At 40.5% G+C, this 10,891-nt stretch overlaps 1 protein-coding gene across 1 annotated transcript in view; it reads right to left on the reverse strand.

The window, feature by feature from the left end:
* The window catches only part of DCP1A (decapping mRNA 1A), a 42,489-nt gene extending 38,423 nt beyond the window's left edge, over positions 1–4,066 (reverse strand). The window contains exons 1-2 of the mRNA XM_036994925.2: positions 3,925–4,066; positions 1,486–1,526 (exon numbers count right to left, since the gene is read on the reverse strand). Coding sequence (XP_036850820.2) covers positions 1,486–1,526; positions 3,925–4,059 — 176 coding nt within the window. The 5' untranslated portion in view covers positions 4,060–4,066. The remainder of the gene's footprint in view (positions 1–1,485; positions 1,527–3,924) is intronic.
* Between the last annotated feature and the right edge of the window lie 6,825 nt (positions 4,067–10,891).

The raw sequence follows: 10,891 nt of genomic DNA on the forward strand, positions 1-10,891 counted from the left end.
ATTTATTTCTATGTGCACAGGGGAGAGATTTTAAAATCTATTCTACAGATAAGGAAACGAGCTCAGAATGATTAAGGCCTATGCCCAAAGTAACATAAATAATGTAACCAGGATTTGGCTTTAGGTTTTCTGACTCCCAAATTCAGGCTTCCTCTATCCTAAGGTGTTTGCATAGTGACATTCTGACATCCTTGCATACCTTTATCCAAGGTACACAAAATATCCTCACATTTCCTAAATAGAGATTCTTCGGTCTCCTTTTATTAGAATCAATGCCATGTAAACTTCCATGTATTCTATTAAATCAAATCATGCACTATACTAAATTTCACATTTTCAACCATCAGCAATCTGTACCGTACTCTAGTAAGGCCAGGCAAATACCTTCCAAATATTATCAATACCAAGGTTCTAACAACAGTTGAAGAGTTTCTAGTGACTTACTCTGGTAAAGAAGAAGAATGAAGTAGGTAAAGGGTAAAGGCCTTTTTTTTTCTCTGAAGAAAGATGAGTAACAGGGAACAAAAGTGTCAAAGAATGAAGAACCTAGCGTGCATATCAAAACACTCACTTGAAGGAGAAAAAGATCATTGTGTTTACACAACGTCTCAAAGCTCTACATCAAAATTTAGGAAGAATATTTGACAAATTCTTGTTAATTACCATCAGCAGAATAAGGCAACCCTTAAAAAAAAAGGTAACTCATAATATCCCCCCATCCCCCAAAAGAACCAGATGTTAGCAATATCTCCTGCTGGGTCCCTAAGTCTTAGAAACCAAGGGAAGGAACCTGTCCTCGTCAGAGCAAGACCTGAGAGGGACCCAGGAAAACAAGGAACTCTGTGACAATCATATCCTGTCAGTTGCCCACAAAACAAAAGTTGAAATTTGCAAACCAATTATGTTTTAAGATAAAAAGTAATTTTTTGAAAAGTTGAAAATAAAAAACGTGCAATTATGAAGAATCCATGCTTCCTAAAGGACTCTCAAAGTGAAAATACACATTACTAAAGGCAGTATGCACAATTAGAACTTTTGGCCGTGTTGGGAAGGGGACAGAATCTGAGTCAGGGAAGATAACCTCTTATTTAGTAACCATAGAACAGTGGAAATGTTCAACTACTTTATTTTAAAGAGTCAGTCTATGTTATTACAATTTTCCCAACTCTACAGCTTTTATTTTTAATATTGGGGGAGAGAGGAAGGCTGTGCTAGACTAACTCACTATTAGAAAGCATTTTTCCTATTTGGGGGCAGTTTTGCTAGGTTCCTACTTAAGTGCAAGTTCTGTGTATTGTGAATCACAAGAAGGCTCACAGAAGGGATGTAACTTAACTAGGCTCTCACAGCGAGGGAGGATGAATGCTTGAAGGGCCAAGGAGGAAGCTTTCAGAGACAAATGTACAGTGGGTGGAAACCACTTGACAAGACATTTTTACCATTTGATTTAAAAAATATGTATCTTTTCTTTTTTAAAAAGCTTACCTTCTATATACAAATAAGGTTCCTTCTATATCAGTCTTCTCCTATAACAGACAACAAGTCAATTAGTTTTTATCCCATAACCCAACCCCAAATAGTCCCAATGGAGAAATATTTCATGAACATCAACTTATTTTAAAATTAATCACTTTTGAAGAAGTCTCTCGCCCCACAAACATCTGTTACAAATTTCTTCTGTATCCCTTCTATGCTGTATAAGATGCATCTTAGGGTATATGCAAAGTTCAATCCAGCAACATGTCTACATTTGTAGGATTTTTCCTTTTTAAATTTTAAGGAGAAAATCCTACAATTAGCTTTCACTTTTTAAAATCTTAGCCAGATTTCTTAATTTTAAAGCCAAGATGCTGTGTATAGCAATTTCTTCATTTTTAAAGTTTATCAAAGTTAGTAGTGAAAAATAAAAAAGAAATTTTACCTGATAGGATACTGTGCTTCATCATTGGGGGATTTTAGTATATTTTCATGAGCATCAAATTTTGTAGTTAGATAAGAATTACTGTCAACACAATTAGTTTGTTATTTTTAGAACTCTGTTGAAGAATCATGCATACTGAAACTAAACCTTAATGTAATCATTGGTCTCACAAATAATTTAAAAAACGTTTTAGTTTAAATGAAATGCTTTGATTAAGAAGGTACAACTTACAGCATCTTTGAGTGGCTGTGACAAATGTCTGTTCTAAACACAGCCACAATGTTAAAAAAAAAAACAAAACCAGCCTAATAGGACCTAAACATTTCAATGAAATCAGCAAACTGTTAGAAAACTAAATGTTAGTGTCATCAAATTGATTTTGCTGGGATAAAACATTAAAAGATATTTTAATCTTGATTTCTTCCAAGAGTAATTCCCTTGCTTAAATCATGAAACTTCCTAAGAACTCAGAGGCTTTTTCATGCCTTTCAAAGGTTAAGCTATTAGTATAAGAAACTGGTAATCAACTGTCTCATTATGAAAGAAAACTTGCCAAACAAAACTTTGTGCAAAGTTACAATTTACTGTAAGATAACAAAGAGAGAAAAGATTTTCATTAAGCTTTATGTGCCATAATCCAAATGAACAATGGTAATTCATTCTTCAAACTAGGTTATTATAGCTTGTATTTCATATTTAACACAAGGAATATTCCCAAATAGTAACTGTGTGAAAAACTAGAAATAAAAGCTTGCTAGTAATAAGTCTTGCCCTAAGTCCTCAATATTTATTTGTCTGCAAACCACATTTCACAAATGTGTATGTAGACCAGGTAAAGAAAAATGATTCAGAACAATTCAAACTTAAGGTAATGCCTAAAACAGCTACACTTAAAAAAAATTTGTAATTTTGTTCTTTGTGGCTTCCTATACCTCCTTCTCTTCCAGGAGGTGAAGGAAAAAAAAGATAAAGGAGGACTTAGAAAACTCATCTGAATTAACTGTTTTTAATGCCAAATGATTTTCACAACATTATTGATTTAATATAATCTCTGTACCTATATTATATTGTAAAAACCATAATACGATACTAATATTTCAGAGTTTTGTTAGTGTATTTCACTCTTCACTGAAATGCGAAGGTCAGTCATTAATGAACTCAATCCAAAACACACTTACGGATTGTTTGCTAAGTGCAAAGCGTATATAGCTAGGTGAGTTAAATTATGAGTCAGAAGAAAATGGGAAATTATGTATTTAAAATAACAGACGATACTTCATACAGGGGGGCTAGCAAGTCAGCGAAATAAGACCTCAACGAAACTTTCGAACCCCCTTCCCGTGCAAAAAAAAAAACAAACGCAGAAAATGCTTAGTCTGAAGGGCGCATGCAGAGGTGACATCACCAGCAGCGTCGCTGGAACGAGACGCATTTAAAGGGTCTCATTTCCTTCCAAAGGCTTCAAGGGAATCCAGTTAGCACGGAAGCCCTTTTCCTAAGTGCCTTGCAATCTTTTCCAGAACTCTGCCAACACAGTGCAGTTCGAGAAAAGCGGACTCATCTCCACCCTCTCGCTTCCAAGAACTGACCTAACTGGATTTCAAGCTTTAAATCCAAACGACCTCCGTGAGGGGGCTCTTGTGTGTCCGGTGGGGGCAGAGAGGGTGTTTGCTTCGGAGATTATGTATCCGTAACTTATCTAATAACCCTCAAAGCCTCAAACACCATCTTTCAGGCTTCGTTCTGACCCCACCGGCCCCATATCGTCCAGCACGTCCCCGGACCCGACCCCAAGGGACAGACCCTCCTCCCCCCTCTCCTCTCTATCGGCTTCTCCCCCCGACGCCTTGGGCCTGCTTCCCTCGTCCTTTCCTCCAGTCCCCGCGCCCCCGGCCGGGCTCTTCTCCGGCCTCCCCGCGTCGCCCCCTCCCCACGGCGGTCCGCGCGGCCCCTTTAAAAGGCGGCGGCCTGACGGCCGACCTCGGCGGCCTGGCCGCACTCACCCACTGGTTGGCCTTGGGGCAGAAGGTGTACAGCGCGACCTGGCCCGTGAGGTCCGCGATGCTGGTGATGTAGGGGTCGTGCTGCTTCAGGGCCGCCAGGCTCATCTCCTGCCCGGCGCGACTCAGCGACTCCATCTTGAATTCCGGAGCGGACACCGTCGGCGGGGGCGGAGTCACGGACAGGAAGGCACCATGAGCAGAGTCCCTTCCAGCTTTCTCAGCGCCTTCAACTTCCGCCTCTCCGGCGGGCCTCGCGGCGCGGTGGTACCGCAGCTACTATGTTCCGCTGCGTCCGCGGCCCGGGCACAGGGTTCCGGGAAGCGTCGTCAGGTCCCGTCGGCTCAACCTTTGGGGTTCGCGTCCGCGCCGTGCGGCCTTCCTGACGGGCGCGACTCAGGCGGTTCCCCGAAATGTCCCGACGAGCTTCCCCAGCGCGCCCGCCGGCCGCGGCCGCGGACCGACGCGGGCCTGCAGGACGGGTCGGGCAGCCGAAAGGCACAGAAGCGAGCGAGGGGGAGAAACCCGAAAATCACCTCAGACTCGGATCCCGCTCCATCACCACCGTTAGCGATTTGGTGTTTTTCTGACGCGGGGGCGTCTTGCTCTCCACTCCTGCGCCTTATTTTCCTCGTCTGAATCTCAGTGCATCTCTCCGCCTAGTCTTGGGAGGAGCCCGTGAAGGGCCGAGTCTGTCCTTCTCCTTTCAAAGCTTTAAAAAGATAACCCGCCCTTGGGGCGAACGTCTGCGGAGCATTTTAGGACTTTTTGAAGAGCCAGGTACCAGCTGAGAGTTAAACAAGGCCTGGGCACCACGGGGACCCCCTGCTCACCCACCCGCGCCCTCCCTGACGTCAAAAACACATGTCTTTACATCCAAAAGATTCCCCAATGGGACTGAACATTTTTGAAAGAAAAAAACCCCCATCATAGTTGTACTACCTACATCCCAGGACCATTTGTTCCTGGAAAGAGGTTTTGGGTCTTAAATCTTTGCAGAATCACGTAAGGAGTGTGCGTGTACCAAAGCGGACAAGGAAAGCGAGACTTTTCCTGCAACCTGCTGGTTCTGGGGGGGGAAACGGACAGAAGGAGGACGGAGCCACGAACTGCACCTGGTCAGGGAAGGCCAGGAAGGCTTCCTAGAGGAGGTGATGTTTGAGTGAGTCCAGGGGGGAGTAGGAGGTCATCAGAGAAGAGAGGCAGGTTGCCTTTCACTTCACGGTCTGACGCTGAGGAAGGCAAGACGTGGTCATCATTTGACAGGTGATTTAACTGAAGCTGGATAGAGGAGAACCACTGGCTCAAAATGCCCCCCTCGTCAGTGGGCATGTGGTATTGGCATCCAGACACGCCTGCCTTCTACCCCAGGGCCCTTTCCTCGGCCCCATGGCTGCCTTTCTTCCTCCTGAAGACGGAGTCCTACGCCCTTCCAACATTTACACAATCTGTACCCTAATTTTAAAAAATTACATGTATTTTTGAATAGGTAATACGCTCCCTTGGAACAATATTCAGAAGGCATACTTGAAACTGAATTTAGTTTTTTTTTTCTTTTTAAAATTATTGTATTTTTATTGAGATATAATTGACTTAAAACATTTTATTAGTTTCAGGTGTACGACATGATGACTTGGTCCTTGTCTACATGGCAAAATGATCACCGAAAAGTTGAGTTAACATCTGGCACCAAACATAGTTAATTTCTTTTTCTTGTGATGAGAACTGTTCAGATCCACTCTTCTAGTTACTTGCAATTATGTAATACAGTAGTAGTCACCTTTTAGTTGCTAATATAGACATTTCCAGTATAGTCACCCTGTTGTGCGTTATATTCCTGTGACTTATGCATTAGCTTTATTTTCTCACATAGATTGCCCAAATAAGGCATTTCCTTTTTATTTATGATTTTTGACTGAACAAAGCTAGACCAGTGAAGAACACCATTTTAGGAAGTTTTTGTATTCAGAATAGAAAATCACTTCAAAATGCACATTCATGTGGTCCAAACACATTAATGTTGACTTTAATGTCCTTTACAGCTCTTAAGATATATTGAAGACATAGTGAATCCTTTGGAATTGAAGATCTTCTTGCTTTAGTTTGAGCCTGAATTTTACCTTCAATTTGTGAATCAAACCTTAAGACTTTTCCTGTGTCTTATACAACGGGCTTTGAGACAACGGAGACTGCATCTTAGGCTCTTAGGTCTCCAGTACCTAGCACAGCGCCTGGCAAAGTAGACTCAATAAATATTGGTGAGTGAATGTCAACTTAAGATCCAACTCCTTTAAAGCCACGGTAGAGACTGGTGGGAGGGGAGGAGAGAAGTGGGTGACTGAGGTCAGAGGTGGGAAGGCGTCTTCCTCTGCACTAGAAAACCTTTTGTCATTTTGAGTTGTGTTCCATGAATGTCAGTTATTTTTTTGGAAAAATAATTTAAAATATGAAAACCTAAAACCCGATTAATCCAAGCCCACCTCTCATCCGCCTCTGAGTGCCTTTGTGGTAAAAAATAAAACTTTCCATTTAAAATCATGAGGTCTAATGTAAAGGGCACTAGAATACAAATCACAAGATCAGTGTTTTAGTTCCAAATCTACAAGCTGTGTAACTTCTTCAGTTAGTCACAGACTTGCCATTTCTCCAGTGTAAAATCCCAAGTCCTTGCCATGGCCTAGGAGACATCGCTCAGTCTGGCCTCTGGCTCTTTCCATCTTCATTTCCTATGAATTGCTTTTAGTAGTCACCCCAGCCCATTGACCCCCCCTGGTTATTCCAGTATGAGTGCCAGATGAGACTTGCTTCAGGGCTTTTGCACTTGTTCCCCCTTTCTAGAACTCTCTCCCCGCGATATCCCCGTGATATCCTTAGGGCTGATTTCCTTATTGTAGTCCTATCACTTACTTGCAAGTTGTAATCGTTTTATTTACTTGTGTGTTGTCTGTCTCATCGCCTCTGTGAGGCAGGGACCATGTCTGTCTTGTGTACCATTACCTTCTCGGCGCCAGCACAGAGGCGAGGTCTCCCACTTACTTGCTGGATTAATTGGAATGTGAGGATGGTCTATCTTTATTGCGTAAACCTGACATCAACTCTGCATCTAACAAAGCATTTGTTTGTCATACTGTTAAGCAAATAATGATGCCTGATTTATTTTGATTCTTAGGCTCTGTGCTTCCCCAAGCAAACATTTTATTTTTAGGATAGGCCAGAACAAATATTCAGCACCTCTTCAATCTTGCAGTTTTTCCCATGTCCATTTTCTCTCTCTCTCTCCATCTTCCCTTTTTCCCCTCTCCTCACTGTCCCTCGACCTTTCTCGCTCAGATTTTAATGATTTATTCTAGAAGTAGCTGGTCATGACTGTTTGCCTTTTTTGGGCAGAGAAACCAAGCTAACTTAATTTTCCCAAGGTCATATAATGATTCATTTGCTGAGTTGAGATTAGGATCTTCTAGCCTTAGCTTCCAGGTAGCTCAGGTATCTTGTTACCATTCTGCCTGGCAGAGTCTTAAATTACACTGGCTTCACGTGAGTGAAGTTTGTCATCCTGGCGCTGCTGTTTCACTACTAATGTTTATTTTTACATGATTGATATCCAAAAGGTTGTGGACCTACCATAAAATTCATTACTGGTCCTTACTGGATGCTTAAGATGGGAATCTTTTCTCCAGAAAGGCCTCACATGTCTATACTTTAAAATGTTACTTTATGAAAGTATGTTAAAAGGTGCTAGGTGTTTTTTAGAAATACATTGCTGATATGTGAACTAGTTTAGTCAATTCCGGAGCAGAAATACACATGCTTTCTACCAGGAAGAGCTAGCTGTTATATATGGAGTAATATAACAAGAATAGAACATGGGATTAGAATACCATTTAGTTCATCCCTTTATTGCCAGGCAAGATTGTGCCTAATAATGGGGTTCTTGATAATGTTCTCTGTACAAACTTCTATGTCGTTTAAAATATGATGTTTCAAATTAACGATAGTATAGCAATGGCATAAATCACAGCAGTGTATTCACCCGTGGAATCAAAGTGCTTCGTGGGTCTACAGAGACACAAACTCTCAAGGTTGGCATATGGGTGTGGATTGTTACTCGTTTGTAAATCAAGGAGCCCAGGGGCCAAGATCGGTTGACTGGCCCGTGACAGACTGTTTGCTGTTCACCAACAATCCTTTTGCCCTTCTCCGTTGCCTTAGGCACACAGCTAGGCTTCACTTCCCAAGCTCCTTTGGGTTTGGTACAGCTCTATGACCCGGTTCTGGCCAGTGGCATGTTAGTGAAGTGCTGTGTGCCTCTCCAGGCCAAGGCTTAAATGAGCACGTGGGTCCCCTCCACGCTTTCTTCTCCCCTTTCTGCTCCCTGGGTGAGCAGGCAGCTGTGAGGCCATGAGGAATAGCACAGCTACCGGATGGAAAGAGCTGGAACCCTGAATCACCACACGGAGGAGACCTGCCTACTGACTGGGGTACCCTGCGCAGACTGTTCTGTGAATGAGATGTAGGCTCTGTTTGGTGTGAGGGATCATGTACTCAGGGGTCGTTTGGTTACCTCAGTCTAGCCTACCCCAACTAATTACACTGCTCCAGGTCATTTAGAAAGTCAGCAATAAAACCTTAATCTTCTGAAGTAGTGTTAAAATCAAACATATGATTTACCAGAATACCGCTTAGTGCTTTGACATTAAGGCAAGATTTTAAAAGAACTCCAGCCAGGGCTCTGCATTTACCATCAGTTATAGGCCACAAATTTGCAGAGTCACAAAGTGGCTAACGACCAGAAATATTTTTGGCTATACCATTAAGGCAATTGATTTTGCAATTGCATCATGAAGTTACCTGCTAGGCCAAAATGGGAGGTTGTCACCCAAAATGCAGTTCTCTTGAGAGTTTCATAGACGCCTCCTAGTTCAGCTTCTCTTTTTCTGTCGGGCATATGAAAATGCAAGAATTTCTTAAGCCAACACAATGAGAAGAGTTTGAGTGAAGGCATTTGTCTGCTGTATCGATTCTGTAACCTGAAAGCTTTTTGGTTGATATTCAAGATTAGTATGAAAACATGAAGTGCTGATAACAGAACCTATCCACTCTTTCTGTTTATAGATTCTTTTCTGTATCTTCCCAGTTTCAGGGTTGCTTCTAGTCTTATATTACCATCATTCATATGCTAATATTTACCTGGCAAAATTAACATCATGATCATTTTCACATATCCATTTAATTCCTTTAATGAGTTTTGGCTCCCTGGAATCTGAAATTTCCTTGTTCAGTGGCTGGGGCATATTAATAAGTTGTTGAACTCCTGTGGATTGAATTTGCACAAAAATACTCTTAAGAATAAATTGTTTATCTTCCTTATATCCCACCCCTGCCCTTACTTTGAGATAAAACCATAGTGTTACATCCCTAAAGTATTCAATGCTTTCTATTTTTCTCTTTACATACTGTCTTAATACTTACTTGAGGCAAAACTGACATAAGATTCATTGAGTCTTTCTGGTGTGAACCACTCGTTATATGATTTGTGGATAATAAATATGGTACAGATACAGTTTATGTTATTTTGGTAAACTTGAATTCACTTATCTTGAAGATTCAAATATTAGGAAATTCTATCTTTCCCCACTCAATTGCACTTATAACGTAGAAATTGATGTTAAACAGGTTGCAATGCTGTAATTTAATGGAAATTATGATAATATGAAAAACTGTTCACGCATCTGTATGTTGCCTGCAGCCTTGAATTTAAGGAATATCACTTGTGTTGGACCTTGAAGATCTCAATATTCATTATCTAAAAAGAAGAGCATAAATTACACTTTGCCATTGAATAAACATTAACCCAAAGGAGAATACAGTAACCAATTTCTCTTACACATTAAATTACTGCTTCTACTATGATAAAAGAGGTGGAAGTAGGTCAGGATTGGTCTTTTCTACATTGCTCAAGAACACTAGAAGGATTAAAAATTTATGGATTACCTCCTAGAAACAGTGATCTGGTACAGAAATGTAATAAAACACCCACTCTCCTATATCTTCCTAAGCTGCTCCATGCCATTTCATTTTCGGATTGTATTAGTGTGACAACTTTCCAAAGCCACAGAAACTGTCTTTCGGCAAAGATGAAGATTTTTAAACCAGAAGATTTTTGATTGAAAATCCAGGGACAGATGGTGTAGAAAGGTAATGTTAAAATGTAAATCAAATAGAGTCTCATTTTGTGTATATTCTGTATAGTTGTAATTTTATTTTACTTAGATCACTGATAAGGACAAGCAAAAAGACTGAAATGAAAAGGTATGGCATTAAAAATATCATACAATATAAATGTCTTTTTGGGTAAAATTGTATGAAAAATGCAATATAATTATTAAAGATACGTGAAATCTTCCAGTAGCAAAAGCTGGCAAAAGTACTTCTTAAAAGAGTTATATTTAGTTCTGAAAGGTTATCTATTAATGTTTCTTTAACCTTTCAGATACTTCTAAGTCTTTGTTGTTTTTCAAGAGTCTCCTAAAGCATGTGTATTTGTATAATATTTAATGGTGGAAAATAACCTAAGTGGGACTGTTTAATGATAGATGTAACTGAATGTGGGGGGAAATTAGGGCTTTTTATTTGTAAGTGTCTAAAAACCATGTATTTCTTACATATTGATGGGTACTTTCAGATAGAGTTTTTTGTTTTTGGCCCCTTTCTTTGTTTTCCGCTCATGGCCTTTTATTCTTCAATAATGAGACACATGAGAGCATACATAGTTATAAACTTTCCATTATCTGTTTTTGAGCTGAAATTGCCCTGTGGGTTTAGTAAAGGTAATGGAAATATGAATATATTACTGTGCAGGCATTTTCTGCTTTCTCTAGAGTCCTGCATTTTTTGTTTTTGGCCAGATATTTCTTTTTTTTTTTATTGAAGTATCATTGATATACAATTTTATATTGGTTTCAAATGTACA

This window comes from Manis javanica, chromosome 3, assembly GCF_040802235.1.
Source record: "Manis javanica isolate MJ-LG chromosome 3, MJ_LKY, whole genome shotgun sequence".
Lineage (NCBI taxonomy): Eukaryota > Metazoa > Chordata > Mammalia > Pholidota > Manidae > Manis > Manis javanica.